Raw genomic sequence first — 23,227 nt, forward strand, 5'->3', positions numbered from 1 at the left:
ATACAGGCATATTAATGGCACAACCTTTGTTAACATAGTTACGATTGTCTGGTGGTAGCTCAGGCCTTTCAGAACCTCAAGTTCAGCAAACTCAACACTTCTGAAAAATAGGAAACACCCTTAACTCAGCCCTGAGAAGCTGGCAATAGCCATTGGAAATCATCTGCATATACTCTGAGCATTAGATGTAGCTGTTCTTAATGGGGGAGGAATGAGCTGGGATAGCTTGGAAGAGCTATGATTGTGATATGAGGAGATTAGTGGCTGAGTACTCCCATGTGTTTTTTCAAAAGAAAAGAGATGCAGGTTCCAGTCTGCATCCATTCAATACAGCATTGTGTAGGTTGTAGCAGGGCAATGGAAGCTTCTTGACACGGGCATTGTCAGTTTTCTTGACACGGGCATTGAGATGGTATATAAGAGCAGCTATGTGTGGATTTAATGATGGGTTGGGGAAAGTCCAGGTTTGGGAAATATCCTGTGTGCAAGTGTCAAGGGATTGTAAAGGGTATGAAGCAGTTGTTAAATTTCACAAGTGTGATATTCTGTCAAGGGAGTAGGCTCATGTTTGAGCATAGGGTAAGTGCAGATAGCAACCTGTCCAGTAGAGGAAAGGCAGAGTGCCAGTATTTGTGTTACTGGTGTGTTGAGGCAGAGTTAAGATTGTGTGGGGTTTTACTTTAACACTGTATTTCCTGATTATCAGACATTTGATTTTTGCTGAACTGAACATTCTGGAGGGACACAAGCTATCGCCAGATAACCTTAATTCTGTGTTAATGAAGATTTTTTGTCAGTGAAATTTCTTAGTTTTTTAAACAGAAATGTTTGTTGGTAGGAGGCAGTGGTCATTTGGGCAGTTGTAGTTCTCACTTAGGTTTGCAGCTGATATGCTACTGTGGCTAATAATCAAAAGACTTAGCTGTTATCTAGTGGTTTCATCAATAGATCTCAAAGAACTTTCCATATTCCCATTTCACAAATGGGAAACTGAGGCACAGAAGTGAAGTGACTTTCCCAAGATCACCCAGACAGCCAGTGACAGAGCTAGTAATAGTCTCAGTCCAGTGGTCTTTCAACTAGGGCACTCAGTTGCCATGTGATTCCTCAGTGCTCCTTCCCGCTCCTGTACATTTTGTTGCAGTGGAATGGGGATAATGGCTGTGCTTTGAAACATCAGCAGTGTGTAGCGGCTAACGGGTCGCAGTGAGAGAAATCTCATCCGTGTTCTATGTCCCAACCCTGACAGTTTTATGACATGGTAGTTATAGTAATTTTAAGCAATGTGAGGGAAGACTCATGTGTCTCTCTCCTTCTCTGCCCCTTGCCAAGGCATTCCCTGCAACATACAGTGCCCACCCTCAACATTTCCAGCTCCCCCTCCCATCCCCATCCATCAAGCCAGCAGATGGCAAAGGCATGCCAGTTCTTCATGACCTCACCTTTGTCTCCTCAGTGTGTTCTTGGTGCATGCACTCAGCATGCAGGGCCGTCCTTAGCCATAGGCAGAAATAGGCAGCCGCCTAGGGCACCACTAGGACTGGGGGCACCGTCTGCTGGGAGCTTGGACAGACAGGAAGCAATGGAGCATGGAAGAGCAGGGCTGCTGGGTCTGCAGCACAGTCTGAGGGAGGGGATTGGCTGCTGTGGTCTCTGGGAAGGGGTGGGGAAAGGAACTCATCTGTAGGGTGAGCAGATGTCCCGATTTTATAGGGACAGTCCCGATTTTGAGTTTTTTTTCTTATATAGGCTCCTATTCCCCCCACTCCCATCCTGATTTTTCACACTTGCTGTCTGGTCACTCTAGGTGGGGTAATTGGTACCTATATGAGACAAAGCCCCAAATATCAGGACTGGCCCTATAAAATCAGGATATCTGGATCTGGTCACCCTAGCTATGGAGCGCGTCTCTCCCCCAGGCTGGCAGCAATCCATCTCATCCGGGGGGGAGCTGCAAAGGGCAGGATGAGCTGCTGTGGCTCCATGGGTGCCCCATCTCTGAGATCAGATGCTGTGCTAACTTCACCATGGTCTGTTGGGCTGGCAGTGGTGCCCATTTGGCATGTGATCAGACCTAAGGGTTTGCTGGTGCTGTTTGCCACTCTGCACCCAAAGAGGTGGATTTTGGGGTCCTGCAGTTTTCCACCTATCTCCTCCTCTACTGCAACTGTTGGACCAGAGGCCGGGGGTGAGCCAAGCATGAAAGCAGTGCTGTGTTGCCATTTAGATTGTCAGGTAACAATTTGTTTGCCAAAAATGCTTGCTAAATCAATCCTGAATTCAATTTCAATATTTTTTTTTTTTAAAAAAAATCAATATCTTAGCCAAAACAGAAAATTAAGTTGTTGACAATTATGTGTGACAACTTATTTGTGTTTGGTATGGGAAGGGAGTGGGCCAGTTTTCATCAGAGAAACAAAAAATGTTGACTGACTTTCCTATAGCCCTGTTACTGCTAAATAGAGCCTCCAACAACTGTAATATGCTCATCTCCATACTAATGTATAGAGCAGCAGGGATCAACAACCTACGGCACATGTGCCAAAGGTGGCACGCGAGCTGATTTTTGGTGGCATGCAGCGCAGTGGGCTAAGCGGCTCAGCCCGCCACTGCTCTGGGGTTCCAGCTGCTGTCCCATTGCCACCCGGGGTCCCTGGCCACACGGCCCCACTCAGCAGCCACTGCTGTCCTGGAGACCCCCAAGGAACCCCAGGCTGGCAGCGGGCTGAGCAGGCTGGCGGCTGATACCCTGGCTGAGCCACTCAACCCGCTGTCGGCCTGGGGTTCCATTCACTCAGCTGGTAGGTGGACTGAGCAGTGGACTAAATTCAACAAAATAGGAAAACAAGAGCAACTAATGACAAAGTGCAAGAACCTAGAGCAGTGGTCCCCAACCTTTTTCGTCTGGTGGTGCCAGATGAAGGAAAGTGGACCGAGTCTGCATCCGCTGGAAATGCCAAGGCCGAAATTCAGTGGCATTTCAGCGGCGACGCCTCTGGATGACGCTGCTTGTTTGGCAGCAAGCGAGTCATCCAGAGTTGCATGCTGCTGAAATGCCTGCCCAAATTTGGTGGCATTTGCAGATGCTTGTCGCCATGGCCAGTACGCAGGTGCACTAGGGCCCTGGGTTGGAACCCGGAGTAGATGGTGGGCCCGGGTTCCCCCCAAACCTTCTAACTTCTGATCAGACACAGGAGGAGTTGACCCAGACTGTGGGGAAGATCACTGAGGTAAGCAAATCTGCCAATAAGCGCAGGACCAATCAAGGCAGAGGAGGAACTTTGTCACAACAGTTTATTCATACCAGCAAATTTGGTGACATATATCCTAATGTGTACATTGCCACTCGTATTCTACTAACAATTCCTGTAACAGTAGCATCAGGAGAACAGAGTTTCTCAAAACTAAAGCTCATTAAAAACTATCTCCGCTCTACAAGGAATCAGGAAAGCTTGACTAGGCTTTCTGTTCTTGCAATCGAACAAGACATCACTTTGTCTTTGTCATACGATGACATTATTACTGATTTTGCAGCCAAAAAAGCCAGAAAGATTGCTTTTAATTTAAAACAAATCCTTGTTTCAATACCTCTTCATATAAATTTCCAATAAAATGTTGACAAATTTAAAAAATATTATTTGCATCGTGTCAAATGAGAATTTTTTCTATAGTGCTACTTCTTTAGTGCTAGTCCATCAGCATTACAGTGTGCTTAATTAAGTTTAACTGGTTTTAATAACATGCACGTAGCAAATTTTCCAATACTGTAAGCTTATGTTTGTGTTGCTCAGAGCAAGTCAGACACAGGGGCACCAGTTTAATAATCCTGCCTAGGTCACCATAAATCCTAAGGACGGCCCTGTGGCTGACTATCTGGCTAAGCATTGAAGGAAGGAAAGAAGTGGAAGTGAAAATCTGTCCCCAAACTTAGTGATACAAGATCTAAAGTATAAGTGGAACTCCAAATCAGACCACAGTTACCTTCATTTTAATTGCAGCAGCACAAAGAAAGCATCAGTGGCTATTTTGTCTGTGCATCATGCTGCATCTCTTTTTAACTGTCCTAGAGATGGTTATTTAGGGTGACCAGACATCCCGATAAAATCGGGACTGTCCCGATTTTGAAGAGTTTGTCCCACGTCCCGACCAGAGTACAGTCGGGATTCCATTTGTCCCGATATTTTGTTTCCTGGTCTTCGGCAGCAATTCGGCGGAGAGTCCTTCAGTCATGGACGGTCTTCAGTGGCAGGTGCTTCTGTCTTTGGCGGCAAGGTTTATTACCTGCCGCTGAAATACCACCAAAGACCATCTGCAACTGAAGGGCTCTCTGCCAAATTGCCGTCCAACTCCCAGATGAATAAGCGTTAAAAAAAAAAAAAAAAAAATGGCCTCCCTCCAGCAGTCTCGATATTTACCCCTTAACTTCTGGTTACCCTATGGTTATTGCAACCCGGGTCCCAGAGGGGCCACACTCAGGTTGTTTAATCAGGGCAACCTGCAAAGAATGGGCAGACGATCTCCCAAACTGATTATTCTGATACTCAGATTTACCAAGCCAGCAACAAAACAGCTTCTACAACACCTTACTGGTTACCCAGAAGCCAAAACACAACCCAGCCTTGGGCTTCCTCCCAGACAGCCAAGTCAAATATGATGATGCTTATAGAAAATCTTGTTCATTATCTACCAATCCCAAAGGATCAGACACCTTACCTTCCAGGTCAATGAATATTTCAGATCTTTCCCAAATAAATGCTTACAGACAATTCTTATTACCTAAACTAAAATTAAATAAAAGAGAGCATCGGTTAAAAGATCATTATACATACAGACATGGAACAGGGTCCTTAGGTCAGTTTCACAGAAGAGATGGTGAGCTTTAGAATTGCAAAGAATCCTTTTCAGAATCAGTTCATCAGGTTGTTGTCCAATGCCCAAATATTCAATATCAGGGCAGTCCAGATGGGACCGGAGAGCTGCCTTACAACTCAAATTCCCCTGAATAATGCTTAGGCAGATCTGAGATGAAAGGATCAGGTCCCAAGAGTTTTTATAGACATTTTTGCTGCCTCTTGACAGCACCAGACCTTGGACGAACATAGGCTTTTGTAGTAACCTTCTGTTTCCTAAGCATCACTGGTAATTAGCTACATAGATTAACATAAGGCAATTTCCTATCTCACACCATTTTACAGGTGATTTACCATAAACCTCAAAGAAAAATTAAGACAGTGATATTAGTACACTTAAATGTTAAGATCTTTTGATCTCTGAATTAACAGACGACAGCATAGACAGAAACTGTTTGGTTACATAGTTAACTTCTAACAATATATATGTAAACACAAAAATTATCTGATATGTCTCTAAAGATTCAATCAGGGTCAATTATCTGGCAAGTTGCTAAATTATTTTTAGCCTAGCATCACAGTTATAGTCTCATTTATTTATAATTTAATAATGGGGAAGAATCAGGCAATCACACTGCCAGCATAGTAAGAAAGAAGCAATTCAATATACTATTCCTGCCTGCATGTTACATGCAAAGGCAAATACAGATGTTTGAAGATAGTCCTGAAGATGCTTGATAATGCTCTTTTTGCATTTTCAGTAATGTGTTAGTATTAATGTTATCACTTGGCAGCTCTCCCCATTTTCATTATGGTGTTGGATCCCTTTAACTAGATCTACTACAAATTAGGAGCCAGTTCCACAAAAATGAGTACTGTGGCCCCATCCACTTCAATGGAAACACTGCTCAAGGAGAGCACTGCTATAAAAGAACAGTGGCATCCACTGCTTAGTTAGGAAAGCCATTAATAGGTCTGATATTCGCATTGGGCCCATGTTATCCACCTGAAAAGCTAAACGTTTGAACACCTCATTTTTTAGTTCCCTAAATACTACTAAACATTTGTATGAAAACCAATGCAATGAAAGAAAAAGTTGCATTTTATCATGAATGCACTCAAATAAGTAAAGAAATTCTGGGGAATGCTGGTGAGTTGCTAAGTGGTCCCAAATACCCAGATGAGGTTTGTTAAAAACAAATCACACCAAGAGAGTGATGGAAAGGAGCTGATTAAGTCCTTCAACAAAGAGATAAAAAAATGTTTCAGTAAGTTATGGAATGTAGCAGTAATTTATGTGATAGGATTTACTGAATGAAATGCAGTCCAGTAAGTCCTTTATCAGAAATTGGGGGAAAGGCAAAAATGGTACAGATTAAAAAAAAGTGATTAAATGTAAGCCACCCATTGTCACCCAAAGCACAGTGAATCATATGAATTTAATAATGATATATTGGAGGGGAAGCCTTTTAATTTACAACAGGACATTTCTAATAATTATTAACCAGTTTGTCTATGTTCAGTTTTCAGGATTTTAGGATTTGGTGCATTCAGAAGTGGTGTGGTTTTTTTGTGTGAAAGATTCCTATACCTGCTCTTTTCCTCCCTGCCCCCCTTTCTACCCATATCACTAAAAGAGTCTAGTATGCAGGTCCCCACCACATGCCAGGTTAGCTACTGTAAGCTACGTCTCTCTGGCCTTCCCATCACACGCATCTTCCACCCTCTAGCTGCTGAGATCATCACCCTTGTCTGTTATGTTGCCCCTGCTATCCACTCTTCTGAGTACATCCACTTGTTCTCCCTTTTCCATCACAAGATTTTTGTCCTCACTCTGTTTCTTCCTGTGCATCTGTTTTGTTTTTCTTATCCTATTGCTCCCTTTGGTCTGTGTTCACCTGCCCTATAACTTCTACATATTCTATGTTCCCCATCACACATGAAACACTCTCATTCACAAATATCTCTCTTCCATATCTATCCTCAAGATCCACTTCTTCCATGATGGCTATGAGAAGTTGGTCAACCTAAGAATAGATTTTTTGAGATTGTTTTCTGACATAAATTGACCCATTGACAATGTAACCCCCACTAAATATAAAACTTTCATATATTTTGACTGCAACATTCCTCCCCGCCCAAAAAGAAATGTTTGTTTTCTTAAACTAACCTCCCTAAGGCAGTAAATAAGTCTTCCTGTGTATATACAAAGCACTTAGATCATTATGGGTATTGTTGGAATACAAATAGGACCCAGATTGTGGTAACTATTTCATGCTGAGAAAGGTTGGACGAGAATTGTCATGGACCTTGGCAACTACTTTCTATGGATCAGATGGGAGTAGCTCAGATTTAAACAATAGGCACACCCACCCGCACATTACATGGCCAGTAGAGCCACATGTTACCCCGTGCTGAATTTTCCCCCAACGTATCTTAATTCACAACTGGACCTGAAGAAAGTATCTAACACACAACAGTATCACACCTTAACAATAAAGCAGAAACTCATAACTGAAACAATAAAACAGGGCTGCACTTCTGTCAAGTTTATTATAGCCCCACTCCTGGCAAAAACCAAAAGAAATTGTCATTGTTGTTTTTCCCAGATAACCAAAGAAGCAGCAGACTGAATGAAAACTCTATTAAACCCACAGCTAACAATTATATTCAGATGAAAGGCTAACACAGCATACAAGAAAATAAAAAGACAAAGAAACAAAAAAGAGACAATATGTAAGATAACTAAAGTGAAGAAGGCTGGTACAAATGAGTTATAATTCTTTCACAATTGCTTGTGTACACTGGTCAGCTGTACTCCAGCAGGCCTGGATTGCTCAATAAGTAAGGCCCACATCCATAAGAGTATTTATGTTCCAAACTTCCACTGAGATCAATGGAAGTTAGGAGCCTAAATATATACTTTTGTGGATCTGGGCCTTAGCAAAGAAATGTTGAATCTCTTACCTTGAGGTGAGAGATCAAATTCAGCCTTGGCTATTTGTAACAAAGTTTTACCTTAGGTTGTTATAACAGTGGGTTTTGTGGTGCCCTATGTAAAGAGAAGTGTCCAGGAGCATCCAGGTGCATCTCATTTGTGACTGTCCTCCCTCTCCCATACTCACAATAGCCTCTGGTCACCTCAAAAAATCCTTGCAACTCATTCACCCAGCTGTGCTAAATCTTTTCTTCATCTGTTCACCCATCCACAACACCAATAGCTAAAGACTGACAGAAAAGGTAGCAGCAGGGATGCAAATTCAAAAACTTGAATCAAGATCAGACATAATGAGCAACCATCTTCAGTTTGGGGTAAAAAGAGAAACTGGTAAGAGCTATTAGTTGCACAAGGTGGGATTCAGGTTGTGCACAGGGCTGTATGGAGCCCCACAAGTGGCACTGAAATAAGTTCAACACAGTTACCTTCTAGCAGACAACTTATGTGAAATGGGTTAGTGGATCCAGTGCACTTCTCTCTCTAACAATTTGCCAAAGGCTGAATGAATCTAGAAAAAGGAATTCCCTTTTCACCTCTAGAAGCAGTTTCTCTAAAGGCACACTGGGTGGTGGTGGTGGGGGTGGGGGGGTGATATAGCAAAAATTCTACTGTTCATGCAGTACATGTTCTCCAGATAAGAGACCTTTACTCTGCCAGTGCTGACAATCTAGCTTCTTACACAAGCACTGAATTCATTTAGAGCGTTTAAGGAAAATTTGTGTTTTTCTTGGTGTTAGAAATAGATAAACCTGAAAATGTGAACCAGTTCTAAGGAGGAATTTTCAGGTTTGCAGTAATAGCTGTGGGAGTATTTTAACCACATATACATCATTTAGATATTTCTCAGTTTTAATGGCAATCTGCCCTGCCTCTGTGTGGACTGTTCCTACAGTGTTCAGAAAACTGAAGAGGTACGCTCTTGATGAGATATTAAAAACTGGATGTACTAAACAGAACTTTCTTCATATCCACCCTTATCATACAGTTCGCCACATTCAGTGAAGCAAGTTAGTGAATGCAGTGTAAGCATTACTACATATTCACATTCAGGAAAGATATTGATAGAAACAGTTTTGTAAGCAAAAACAGGAATTAAAAAAACACAGAGATGATGTTATATGCTATAACTTTATTGTGTGAGCATTGTTGAAAACTTTTATTGCCCTTAACACGTTTAATCACCTTTTTCTGTAAACAGTAGTTGGATTCTTGGGCAATGTATTAAATCTATGCAGGGATCATTTCCACACAGAATGCTGATTCTTGCTGCAACTTAGCCAGGAGGCCAGCCCAACTGACGTCCACCAAGAACATGGAGATGTATATGATAAACAGACTGCCCACCATCTGGCCCTTCATTCAAGACCATTCGGTATCCCTTGGTCAGGCCCAATTCAGCAGCACACTTCTTGCCAACAATCATTAAATGCCCAAGCAGCTGAAAGGGTTAAAAGGGAAGAGAGAAAAATCAGCCACAAAAACAATTGTGAGCAATTTGAAGATCAGTTTATCAGTTATGTGGAATAACTGGTAAAAAACATCCTCCAAGTAAATTTTAAAAACTACAGTGAAATGAAACTGCATATAAGATCAAGAATCTTATTTATAAAATAGCTTTTAAAAAAAAAGGGGAGAGAGAGTTTAGAGGCAAGTTCCAGCCAATGGAAGTCACAAACAGCCAGCACCTCTCAGGATTAGGCCCTTTCATTCCTTAGGCAATGAAGAAAAATCTAATTAAAAAAAAAAGTTGACTTATCTAGTATATGTTCACAAAGACTCGGGGACCAATTTTCAAGACAGCTGAGACCTAGTTCTCGTCATTTCAGGCACTTCTTCCCAACCCTAACAACTCACTCCAATACAAGATGCCACAAACCCTTATTTTCCATACTAGAACAAGTATCATCTAGTGTAGAACAGAAGGATGGACATTAGAATATATTTCAAACAAAAGCAAAATTTTGCACTAGAGACGTGCCTTTCTAAAGCTACATATTTTTCATTGACTGCAATAGCAGCCTAGATACAATAGATGCTGTTCAAATTCCTAAAAAGGAGAAAGAGGCCATGCACCAAAGAGCATCCTAGCATCTACAAAAAGTTACTGCCCTAATGAGACTACAATCTATGACCACTATAAGCTACGAAATGTAGTGCTGAGCCATGGTTCCAGAAAAGGTGATTCAGCCTGTGACTCTTTATAGTGCGAAAGGTGTCAAGAACAAAAAACATTCTGATCAAGTGTAGTTAACTTCCTAATACTAAATACACAGCACTTTCATGATTTACCTGAAAAAATTTCACATTTGGACTTCCATTTCTTTGGATTTCTTTCATTTTAAAATAAAGTCACTCCTCCCCCAATACACCACTTTAAGCATTAAGTTGTTTTATCACAAGCAATGGAACAAATTATCTAGGGAGGTTATAGAATCACTATCATTGGAGGTTTTAAAGGACAGGTTAGACGAACACCTGTTGGGATGATCCTGATAATGCTTAATTCTGACTGAGTGCAGGGGACTAGACTAGATGATCTATCAAGGTCCCTTCCAGGGTATTATAATGGCCCACCAGGAGACTGAGAAGGCATTTCTCTAGCTGAGTGACCAATGATTCAGAATGGAAAATTACACCTGATGCCAATGCAAAGCTGATATGTTCAACAAAAGGAGAAACAGTAAAGGAACATTATCTCCATTCCAAGGTTGTGTTTTTTATTTTTAGGCAGACTTGTACCAACTTCCACCAGCTCAACATTGTAATAACTTATTCAACAAAGAGCGTGGCAGAACCGATTACAGGGTACATCTGCCAATGAACATTTTAAAGGATGACATCCTGTCACAGTCCTAGGTCAGGTGGTCTCAGAGCAGCTACTGAATTATTAACAATGCCACTGCATCTTGTGAGTGTGTTTTGGTCATTTAATATTTTAACCTTTCAGAGCTTTTGTTTTAAAACTATGTCGTAATAACATTTAAACTTGGAGTTAAAGCACCACAGGCATGCATTGCACCTTTCAGGCAGAAAATAAAACAAGATTCCTGCCTTAAAAAAGTAATAGTTTTCACGTACTATAATGGTAGATTCAATGTAGACAGAATTTATATGTTGTAGTGTAATAAATATTCACAATACTTACAGATTCATCTGAATCTTCTGCTTCAGATAATTGGACAATAGGCTTCTTAGGAACCACTAGGAAATGTGTTGGAGCTTGGGGTGAAATGTCATGGAACGCAAGGCACTGGAGAAAGAAATGATTTAAGAGCTGAAGCACTAACTTTTTAGATGAAAATAAGCCCCATATATAGATCTGAACAGCTCTTTGCTACCCACACCCCTACCGGTACATACTGAAGTTGAGACGGTAACTTCAATAACTTTCCAAAATTAGCGTGGGTTACTTGATATCCCTTAAAATGTAGTTAGTAATAAGAGGAAAACCTTAACTCAAATTAACACAAAATGCCCACATACAGAGGCCTACAAAGAACAGTTTTTTGTACGAACAAAGAACATTGGTTGGTTAATTTCAGGAATTACTTACAACTATTTCTAAAGCATTCTAAATAATAAAAGAGAAATTTTCAGGCAATGAACTTTGCAATTTATTCTTTTCACGACTGTACCTAATAACTAGTAGAATTAGTTACGTACATTCATATCAGAGCAAATATATCACTACAATTTGCTACTATTCTACACATTTTTAAAGACTAAGTATTATAATAGATATCACATGAATGGAAGTAGTGTAATTGAAACACAGATGACATCTTTTTTTCCACCTCTTTGGAACTGCAATCCCGCATCAGTCCAGTTCCTGTCTGTCACCAGAAAATGACAGATCCTTCAGAGGAACAGACTTCACAGTGGACTTACAAAATAACCCTACCTAGATAAGCTTTTTCTTAAGCCTTTAGGGTATGTTTTACCTAGTAGTGGCAGAGTGCTTCCCAGGATGGGCAGACAGCCATATGCTAGCTCTATTTGAGTTAGTGCACTAAAAATAGCTGTGCAGCTGCAGCAGCTCAGACTAGCTTTCTGAGCAAGTACCCAGGCTGCATTGTACTCAGGTCAGGTGGCTTCAGACAAGGCTTGTAAGTGAAAAACAGGTTCAAGTATCATACTGAAATGTAAGTACAATATTTATAAAATTAATCAATTGGAAAATAATTATCTGGTAAAAATGAGAAAGTAATTATTTTTCACTAATAATGCACTGTGACACTTTTGTGTTTTTGTGTCTGATTTTGTAAGCAAGTAGGTATTAAGTGAGGTGAAATTTGGGGTACACAAGATAAATCAGACTCCTGAAAGGGGTTCAGTACTCTGGAAAGGTTGAAAACCACTAAATTAGCTGATTACACTGAAACATCCTTTAATCCTGCAAGTTTTACTTCCTTAAGAGTTATAACAAGTTTCCTCCTTTCATCACATAAGAGACAATGATCACATAATTACTTAAGCATCCCAAAGTGTTTTAAGGCTGGAAACTGGATTTCTCCCTATTTCTCATACTGGGTTATTTATTGTCAGCTCACCTGGCAAATTGAAAAGCACATTCATTTTACTATACTGACTCCAGCAATATATCCTCTACAGCAGGGGTAGGAAACCTACGGCACGGGTGCCAAAGGTGGCACGTGACCTGGTTTTCAGTGGCATTCGCATTGCCCAGGTCCTGGCCATCAGTCCAGGGGGCTCTACATTTTAATTTAATTTTAAATGAAGCTTCTTAAGCATTTTAAAAGCCTTATTTACTTTTCATACAACAATTGTTTAGTTATATATTATAGATTTATAGAAAGAGACCTAAAAATGTTAAAATGTATTACTGGCACGCAAAACCTTAAATTAGAGAATAAATGAAGACTCGGCACACCCACTTCTGAAAGGTTGCCAACCCCTGCTCCACAGTTTACCATTATTAGAGCCAAAGTTTCTTGAAACTTTCACATAGACAAAGAGAAAGCAATACACTTATTACATATCTTGGCTGCAAAGCAGCAGCACAGAAATTACTTTAGAATCTAATTCAAAACCATTTAGTGTTCCAGAATGAAATTTCCCCCAACAACTGTGATATTATCCTGACCTATTAAGATATTTGCTCTTCAACTGTTATTAGCCATACAGGTCAGACAACTGGTATATTTTTCAACAAGAACCCATCTTCTGCATTGCATTTATACGGGACCTGATTTTCACAAGCAAAGAGCAACCACAGCTTGCAATGATTTCAATGTTCAGTGTCAACCCCAGGTGGATCCAGTCAGAGTCAAACTGCTAGATAAAAGAATTGGATTATTATGTTGCTCTAGTAAATATGCAATTTTTCCTAGCTTTAGGAGTCAAAATCAGGAGGCATGTCATTAAAAATTAGCCAGATCCAACAGGTACCAGTGCCAAATTAGGATTTTGGTTGCTTTCTCATAGCAGGATGGCTGCCTATTTTAATGGTACAAATTCTAGATTTGTGGTCAAAAGATGGCATGATTCAGATATCAGACAATGCTACTTCAGACAGACACACCTATGTCTTGATTTTTAAAATACAAGAGTGGTTAAACATGTTCTCTATTAGGCAGTAGAATTTAAATCACTGAAGCCCAATACAGGCTGAATCCAGTGTTGGGTCCAAGTGTTGGCAGTACTACCACACCAGGATGAACTGTTGTCTTGCAGGGTCTGCTAGATTGTTATGGGGTTTTTTTGCTAAAGGAGGCACAGCTAAACTTATTATTTAATAGCTAACAAATACAATCTACGAGGTGGAGGGCAAAATGGCTGGATCACACAAGATCCAGGGAACAGATGCAAGTATTTATTGCACTACTTGTACCAGCTAGGATCCATTAAGGTTCAGAGGGTTTGGTTTTGTTTCAGATGGCCCGCTATCCTTCTCTATTTGCGCTCTGGAGAGAGGCTGTGATGACCAGAAACAAGCGATCCGTGATCCAGGGTTTAGCAGCACCGCTGCACCAACAGGGAAGCCGCGGAACCTGGAGAACTGGGATCAAAACCTGGCTTCCCTTTTCCCACAAATGATTATTATAAAAGGTGCGCCTATTAATCAGCGTAGTAACGCCGCCGCAACGAGCTCGGGGAATCGCCGCAGTTTAAGCCCCCTGCCCAGCTGGGGAGGCAGAAGAACTGTGAACTCTGACATGCACCACAGGAGCGACTGTGCGTTTCACGCCTTTAGCCTGCGTTTCCTCTCCCCCCGCAGCGAGCCCTGCATCGCTAGCTACAAGAACAGCCCACGGACCCCCAGCCTGCCAGTGACAGCCCGGGGAGCCCCACAGCCCAGCACCCCGCAGGCAATGCCGGGCACCCCCCCGCGCCCGGGGAGCTGCTGCCAGAGGAGGGCACCACACAGCAGCCCCAGCCCGCAACCCGTCTCCCGCCCACGCAAGCGCGGGCGCCCGCAGGCAGCCGTTGCTGCCGCCTCCCCCTCCAGCCGCGCCCCGAGCGCGGCGCACGCAGCCCCCACCTGCTCGTCCTCGAAGATGATTTTGGCCGCGATCTCCTTGCGGATGATCTTCCCGAAGATGGTTTCGCCGCCGGGCCGGGCGGCCTGCGCCTTGCGGATCTCGTCAGCCATCGCTGCCGGCTCGGCCCCTGCGCGCTGAGCTCGCCCGCCCGCGCGCGCACTGGCGTGGGGACGACCTACCGCCCGCCCCCTGGGAGGGCCCCACCGGTCTCAGCTACGGCATTGGTGATCTCGCCTGCCCATCAACTTGTCCCCGCCCTGCTGGGCCTGGAGTTAAAGGGGCAGCGGGGAGCTCCTTGCGGTGCTGCTGGGCTCTGTCATTGCCATTAAACATTGTCGGGTGACATCGGCCCCCACGTGTAGGGGCTGGTCCTGCAGACACTTACTCCCATTTGTGATTGTGGGATTGATCCCGTGAGTAGTTATTCACATTGCAGGGTCAGGTCTTAGGTTGTGTTAAAATGTGCTTTAACCAAACAAATGTGAATAGTTCCGATACTTTCTTATGCAGCGGTACCCGTTGGCTTTGGGGTTGTTGGTGTGGTTTTTTAACCGGAAGTGGCCCGTTCATTCTGTGACAAGGCCAGGGAATGGCATATTTAATTGTAGCCCGTGGATTATGTGCTGCTTTTCAATCTACAGTGCCACTACCACTGGTATCAATGGGAGGAGAGCAAAAGTAGAATATGGAAAGGCCCCACTTCTGAATCTGACCCTATGGCAGTGGATACCTGTGCTCATATGGACCCCCACGATGTAATTGACTTAAGTGATTATTCACAGGAGTAAAGCAGACATGGTTTGTCCCAAAAGCTCTCACCCTAGGAATCAGCACACAGACTGAGAGGCCTGGCCGTGTATTGTTCTATGGAATATAGAGAGAAGATCTAGTAGTTTCTGGAGCTCCTGCTCAATAGATGTAAATGGATGGTTTATCTGTATATCTATGGAGCAACTGAGCCTACCCAATTGCCCTTGCATTGCCCCCAAAACTTCCCTGCATGTCCATAACTGTGAAATATATCCATCCTCTGTGCACACTTCCCCTTGCTAAGCAGACTCACAGCAGTTCTGCCTGTTCTGAGCAGGGTAAGGCCATATATATGCTACAGAGTTAAGTCAACTTAAGTTTTGTCAATGACAGTAAGTTGTTATAATGGCATCGGTGGAGTATATTCATACAATGCTCCTTGTGTGGACTGAGCACATCCAGTCATTGCATTGGCAGAGAGAATGTTGCATCGTGGGTAGCTATCCCACTGTGCAACTCTCCACCCTCTGCTACTGGGAGCTCTGGGAGTGGATCATGGTGCATTATGGGGATGTGCTTGCTGTCCCATGATGCAGTTCTTTCCATCCCATCATGGGCTTCCTACTTCATTTTGCTCCATTTTTAAACACTCCACAGTGAACTGTGCACCTGCCATCTCTGCCTGACAACATAGATCCTGAGCTGCTGACCATTCTGGTGATGAGTGTGCTGAACACAATGCATCTGGTCCTGCAGTATTACATGAGCTGCAAAACAGAGAGTGTATCAGTTATGCCTGCTCTGCTGTCTGCCATGGAAACAAATAATTCAAGATTGCTGCTGGCATTCACAGATCAGCTTGGCATGGTAGAGCGTTGGCACTGGGCCCAGGAAACAAGCTCTGAGTGGTAGGACTGCATCATGATGCATGTATGGGATGAGGAGCAGTGGCTGCAGAACTTTCGGATGCGCAAAGCCATTTTCCTGGAACTGTGTGCGGAGCTTGCCCCAGCACTGTGGCATAAGGAGACCAGAATGAGAGCTGCCCTCATTAAAGAAAAGTGTGTGGTGATCACTGTGTGGAAGCTTGCAACTCCATACTGCTACTGGTCAGTCGTGAATCAGTTTGGAGTTCAAAAGTCCACTGTGGGGGCTGCAGTGATGCAAGTGTGCAGGTCCTGCTACCAAGGACTGTGGCTCTCAGTAATGTGCAGGAAATAATTGATGGCTTTTAGGCAACGGGATTCCCTAACTGCGAAGGGACGATAGATGGAACACATATCCCAATTTTGGCCCCCAGCTGTCATGCAATGGAGTACATCAACTCAAAGGGCTAATTCTCCATGGTCTATCACCACAGCCATTTCACTGGCGTCAGTGCAGAGTGGTCAGGGAAGGTGCATGTTGCATGCATTTTTCGGAACACTGGACTGTATAGAAAGTTGCATGCTGGGACTTTTTTTCCAGACCAGAAGATTCCAAAGGGGGTGTGTGAAAATGTCCACAGGGATCTTGGAGACCCCACATACCCCTTACTCCCAAGGCTCATGAAGCCTTACACCAGAAACCTAGATAGCAGCAAGGAGCACTTCAGCAACAGGCTCAGCAGGTGCCGAATAATGGTTGAATGTGCTTTTGGCCAGTAAAAGGTCCCTGGCATTGTCTTTTTGGCCAGAGCAGGAGGCTATCTGAATCAGAGAGGCTTTGAAGGAGCATTTTGACAATGATTCCCAATCATGTGTCTGTAAGGTGCATTTAGCAAGGCAATATTTAGTTGCCATCATAAAGTACTTGCTTCTTGAGTGTTAATTGTAAGGAGCAAATAGTCCTACCCACAGCCAATGTGTCTCAACAGGACTGAGTGATGTATGCATGTATGTATTTCACAAATTAAGACTTATTTTATTTCAAAGACTCAAGTTTCATAACAGAATCAAACACAAACTTTTGATCAAACAGAGGACATGACAAAGAAGAACAGTCTCACCGTTAGGGCTCTCGCAGCTGGGTGTAACTCCAACTTTCACTGGGAAACCAGTCCCCAGGTGTGGAATGCATGGGGTACTGTGAGGACCAGGTACATGCAAGGAATGCGCTGGGGGGAATTTGGGAAGAGCATGGACTGCAGTTCTGTTGTGGCTGGAGGACACAGATTGCTGCAAATGCAGGCTAATGAGGGACTTCAATATCTCTGGTCTTCGAGGGGCTTTATCATCCGCTACTGTCCCTGTGTAGTTCCCTGTCTATCCAGCCTAAGTCTTTCATTCATTGTCTTCTTCCACACTCTTTGTTTCGCTCTGTGCTGCATCTATTGACTGCAGCACCTTGCGAAACAGATTCTCTTTACTCCTCAATCGCCACCTTATCTGATAGAGGCACTCTGCCTCTGTGGAGGAGCGCGTTCTCAAAGGCACATCTGCAGAAGGCAAAGAAACAATTAATAGAGACAGTATTGTGAGTGCGCTTACTGCTGTGAATCACAAAAGTTACGCATACTTCTTTCTCAGTGTCCCTTGGCTAATACACATGTCCTTGTGAGCTCTAATTATGGTGAGTTCACAGGGAAGGAGGTGGTGGGCAAGAGGGAAAGGGCAGGAAGGGACAATGGGTGGTTTGCGAAGGGGAGTTAATAACCCACTAGGGAGCCTATTGTGAATATTGGTACCCTTTTCCACTGGCTAGGGCAGTAGAACCCAATATCTCACTCCTAAGCATGCATCCTAAGCAGGGAGCATCTCCTATATGTGTGTGGCTTCAGACCGGCTCCATATGCCGCTCGCCTGTGTACTGCTCTGATCCCTCCAGAAACAATTGCCAGGTGACACAGCAAAGTTTCTTACAGCAGTGGGATAAACAGGCAGCTCTCCCACGGAACCTTCAGCAAAAGATTGCAGAATACCTACCAAAATGTTTCCTGGAGATCACTATGGAGGATTCCCAAGACATCCCATATACATCAACAAACTTTTCTGCCATGGCTCCACTGAGTAGATGGACAGGCTCCACTCTGTTGTTAATTTCTTTCCCTTATCCCTCCTCTACCATATAACAAAGTACATGAGAGCTCAGTTTCCTCTCATCGGGCAGTATGAGAACTTGAGCAAAATGAGCACTTACCGGAACTCCCCCCTCCTGCATCCTGTGTGCCAGAGCTGGAGTGCTGGGACTAGCTAGACTCCTCCAGAGTGGAAAAAGCGGTCCTGACTCACCACAATACCAGACAACCCTTGCCATGTGCTCCACGTCGTCCTCCAGCTCCACCTCCTCATCCACCACTTCCTCATCAGGGTTGAGTCCGCTGGCCACTGCCTCCAGTCCCCTCCAAGTATCCACAGAACTCTTGGCAATGGAAGTGGGATTGCTGCCATCCGCTGAGGATGGCGTGCTGCTCCTCATGTCTTTGGCGCAGCATTAGAGCAACAGTTGGCCTCCCTTGTCTTCTGGCATGCCTGTCTCAGCTCTTTGATTTTATTACCATACTGTTGCGTGTCCTTTTTATGCTCCTTCTCCTGCATGCCATTAGGAATCAGCCCGTAGGTATCAAAATTCCTATAGCTGGTGCAAAGCTGTGACTGCCCAGCCTCCTCTCCCCATAGACTCAACAGATTAAACAGCTCTGGTGTGCTCCACGCAGGTGAAAGCCAGCATGGTCAGCTGGGAAGATGCTGTGTGAACTGTGCATGGTGAGCAAACAGGAAGAGGAATGTATAAGTGGGGGGGGGGGGGAAGAGGGAGGAGGGGTATACCCATGTACCTTCAGGGCAGCAGAGTTCAAACCACTGACCAGAGCAGTCATGATGGGCATTCACCTCCTGGAGGCCAATTAGTGCGATATAAACAAGTGAGGTGTCTACACTAACACTGTGTCACTCTAACTACATTACAAAAAGCTCTATGCCGCTTGTTATTATGTTGGCATAACAGGGGAGTTACATCGGGGAGAGGAGCATTTCAGTATGTACAACTCCACGGTTTTGTTGACGAAAGCTGACTTTTGTTAACAAAACTGTGTAGTATAGACAAGGCCTTAGATGACAAAATGGCACTGGCAGCTGGTCTACATTAGCATTCCCATCATTGCTAGCACTGACAGGAGATTTTGAGAAAAATCTTAGCATTTTAGTCCTGCAGATTGGTACATCTTCCAGCCACAAAACTAGACAAATGCACTACACCTCACTGAGATTAACAAATATAATTCATGCAGTGCTTCTAGGTGAAGCTGCTTTTGAGAGATGAAAAGTTTAAAAATATTAGAAAACGTTCAAAAAGCTAAAACAAAAAAACACAGTCTACCTAATTTTTAACCTAGTTTGCAAAGCCCTGGTTTGATTTTTTCTCACACTTTCCATAAAAATTCTTATATATAGGATCATTATATACTCTTGTAAGGGAAATATGTGATTTAACCATAACTATGGAGAGAATAGTGGGCAGAATTCTGTTCTCAGACCTGTGTAAATCTTGAGTTACTTCAGTTATTTGAAGATGGTGTAAAAGAGCAGAATTTGTCATACTCCTTCCTTAGTGGCTGTCGAGTAATAATATGTCCTGAGACACTAAAAAGAAAGTCTGACCGAACAAATCAAAGAACCGTGGGCTGACATTCTGTCCTTTACCTCACCCCAGTGTAGGCAGGTATTTTGGTACATATATGTCCTAAGGGTACTGCTTTGCTTAGTTGTAAAGGGGTAAGATAAGGACAGAATTCCTACCTCAGCTTTTAATGTCCTTGCTTTTCTAATCAGACAGTGAATGTTATTTTAACAAAGATGTTTTTAAACTTACTTTTTTTTATTTCATAGGATTAAAACGTCTTTAAGAAAAGAACATAATAATTGACATAATTGATTAGATACAAAATGATAGATCAATATATTACACAAATACTTATTTAAGGCCCTGATCCTACAAAACTTATTCATGTATTTAACAATATGCTCTGTAAGTAGTACTACTGATTTCATTGGAATTCTTAGCCTCTATTATTTGCTAGATATTAGTAGCTCAAAAAAAGATGATAAACCAACATAATTTAAAAACATTGATCAAAATGTGCTGCAGCATTTTTTCAAATGTAATAAACAGATCTGGTTAAATAATTCTTATCAAACTACTTATTTAATTTTGAATAGCTTAAAAATAATCAAAAAAATTTCTGTTATTCACCCAGTTTTTATGAATAGTTGAATAATTCACTAATGTGGCCCTTGAACCTGCAATTGTATTTGATTACAAAGATTCTTGCACCTCTTAGTGGATTGTATTCCAGGATTAGGGCTATGTTCATTGAATAATTTATTCAACATATTTCAGGAAGTTTTCAAAAAAAATATTCATGATTATTAAAAATTATTCCTTCAGTGTTAGTAATAAATTGTTAAAATAATGTGTCTGCTCCTATTTAACAAATTTTATCTCAAAGTAAATTTCCCCCAAAGAGAACGATCTCCTGAAAATAGAAGATGATAATGGAAATGCTGACAGACTGTTACATATATATCATATGCAATTATAGTTAAACAAAGGACTATAGTTATCTACATTTAAAAAGTCTACCTTAAAGCTGCAGAGATGATTAAGGAATTACAGTTCCTATTCCATCCTCAGTTAATCCTTTCAAAAGATTCAGCCTCTGGCTAATTTTTTAACTCAGCTATAAACCACTAAAAATATTAGGTGTATAAAGAAAATGACAACTGATTCTTAACTAACATATTACAAGTACAACACTTAATGGCTTACACGCCATAAAGTTTGACATATCTTGGAAAGAGAACTGTCTATTTCTGTTAGAGAAATTAATTTTCTAAATTAAAAATTGCATCCATGAATGAAAATCAGTGTGACAGAGACACCTTTATGTTCATTGTATGCTTTCTTATAATCAGACTCACACAGAGTCAATCACTGGATTCAGGTGTTTTGATGTGAGAAGAAAAGTTGTAACATTTTCCCTTTCTCAGAAAAAGGTGATGATAGGGTCACTTGATGGCTTAATAGATCATTAATGAAATGACAGAGCTTTCTACCTCTCAGTCACTGATCTGTATCTAGTGCAGTTGCTAGCGCCTCATAATTGTTATCATTTTATGATTGTTTGATGATCCACGAGCTGTCAGTCTCACTTCTCTTTCTAGTGAAGAGGTATCCACATAATAAAAACCAGCCCCACGACAATTGGTATTAACTGATTTTATAAGCCCCAATCTGGCAACTGGCTCAGCATGGGCAAACTCCTGTACTCGCACAAAGTACCTTGACTTCAGTGGGGCTCTGAGTGGGCACAGGAGGTACCTCTATAGAGACAGTTGTAGGAATGGGGTGATAGTTGATAGTCTCAAGCAAAGAAATAAAGAACTATTTGGTGTGATGACTAACAGATCCTGCCCTAGAAGTGATCAAGTCAGGGTTATAGCACACAGAAAAGAAAGCTCAGACTTCCATTACATGTTGAAGAGTACTTAGATACAAGCATATACCGTATAGGAACATAGGCATACTGGATCAGATCTGTGGTACACCTAGTCCAATCTTCTGTCTCTTCAGTGGCCACTACGAGATGATTCAGAGGACAGTCCAAAAAATCCCACAGTAGGGAGATAGATGCTTGAGATTTTGCCCCTATGAAAGCCTTGTGTAATAGTTGGACATGGCTAAAACCCTGAAGCATGACATTTTATATCCCTTCCAAAATGCTTTTTTTTAGCATTATTTATTATAACTCTAGAAACTCATGCTAGCCACTCTCTCTTTCAGTCTTATTGAAGTCCTAGCAGAAATGTCATCCTATGTCAGAGTTCCATAGTCAGATTATATATTGTGTGAAGGATGGTCAGGTAGTCAGGCTACTAGCCTGCTACTTGAGTGAACTAGGGTTCAGTTCCCTGCTATGTTAACTGTCCTCCATTGCCTTCAGCAAGTCATTTAGGCCCAGATTCTCAAAGGTATTTAAGCACCTAACTCCCTTTAAACTCAATGGAAATTAGACACCTAAATACCTTTGAGGATCTGGGCCTTAATCTCTCAATTCCTTATCAGTAAAATGGGAATAATTGTGCTTCCCTACCTCATAGGGGTGCTGTGAGGATAAATACATTAAAGATTGTGACATACTCAGCTACTACAGTAATGGAGGCTATATAAGTATGTAAGCTAGAATTTATCAGTTTTGAATTTGTTACTTTTCAGCTTCAGTGTCCTTGTTCTTGTAGTGTGAGATGAAGCAAATAAAGTTCCCAATCTACCTTCTCCATAATATTATTTTGTATGCTTTTATTATGTCTCGTTTTACTCATCTCCTTTCTCAGGTAAATAATAGTCCTCTGTTCAATCTCTCTCCATATGAATTTTTCCAGTTCTCATATCAGTGCTGTCGTCCACCTCTGAACCTCCTCTAATTCTGCAATGTCCTTTTTTAGATGCAGCAAAGAGTCCTGGGCTCCTTATAGACTAACAGACATATTGGAGCATGAGCTTTTGTGGGTGAATACCCACTTCGTCAGATGGATATTGGAGCATGAGCTTTCGTGGGTGAATACCTACTTTGTCAGATGCATCTGATGAAGTGGGTATTCACCCACGAAAGCTCATGCTCCAATATGTCTGTTAGTCTATAAGGAGCCACAGGACTCTTTGCTGCTTTTACAGATCCAGACTAACACGGCTATCTCTCTGATACTTTTTTAGATGGTTACCAAAACTGAACACTCTATTCCAAGTGAGGGTGAACCACTGATGTATATAATGGCATTAAAATATTTTCTATACTGTATTATTCTCTCTCCCATTCTTAATATTTTGTTTGCTTTGTTTTCTACAACTGCATATTGGGCACAATTCTACGAAGGTGGCTGATACGCAGGTCCTTTTCCTGAGTTAACACAACTAATTTAGAATCCAGTAAATTGTATGGGTAGTTTAATTTTCCCCCTTCAATGTTGATTACATTTAGGATTTACCAACGTCATGTTGCCCATTCACCTTGCTTGGTTAGGTACTTCTGAAGCTTCTCAGAGTCTTTTCTGGCCTTGACTAACCTAAATAATTTTGTCTCATCTGCAAAGTTTGCCACCTCATTGCTCAACTCCTTTTACAGATTGTTAATGCATTAAATTTTCCCGTTA

At 42.2% G+C, this 23,227-nt stretch overlaps 1 protein-coding gene across 1 annotated transcript; it reads right to left on the reverse strand.

Moving 5' to 3' along the window:
• Nucleotides 1-8,957: 8,957 nt before the first annotated feature.
• On the reverse strand, nt 8,958-14,508 carry HINT1 (histidine triad nucleotide binding protein 1). The gene is made up of 3 exons (XM_032795454.2): nt 14,351-14,508; nt 10,994-11,098; nt 8,958-9,286 (listed from the first exon to the last, which is right to left on the reverse strand). Exons 1-3 carry the CDS (start codon nt 14,459-14,461, stop codon nt 9,122-9,124), a joined length of 381 nt encoding a protein of 126 aa, XP_032651345.1. The 5' UTR covers nt 14,462-14,508; the 3' UTR covers nt 8,958-9,121.
• Nucleotides 14,509-23,227: the final 8,719 nt, after the last annotated feature.

The sequence above is a fragment of the Chelonoidis abingdonii genome, chromosome 6, assembly GCF_003597395.2.
Source record: "Chelonoidis abingdonii isolate Lonesome George chromosome 6, CheloAbing_2.0, whole genome shotgun sequence".
Classification (NCBI taxonomy): Eukaryota; Metazoa; Chordata; order Testudines; family Testudinidae; genus Chelonoidis; species Chelonoidis abingdonii.

Coding starts and splice junctions, on each gene's coding strand:
- HINT1 (XM_032795454.2), bottom strand. CDS start 14,461: ATGGCTGACGAGATCCGCAAGGCGCAGGCCGCCCGGCCCGGCGGCGAA. Junction 11,099..14,350: donor TCATCTTCGAGGACGAGCAG/GTGGGGGCTGCG, acceptor TTCTTTCTCCAG/TGCCTTGCGTTCCATGACAT. Junction 9,287..10,993: donor CAGAAGATTCAGATGAATCT/GTAAGTATTGTG, acceptor TAACCCTTTCAG/CTGCTTGGGCATTTAATGAT.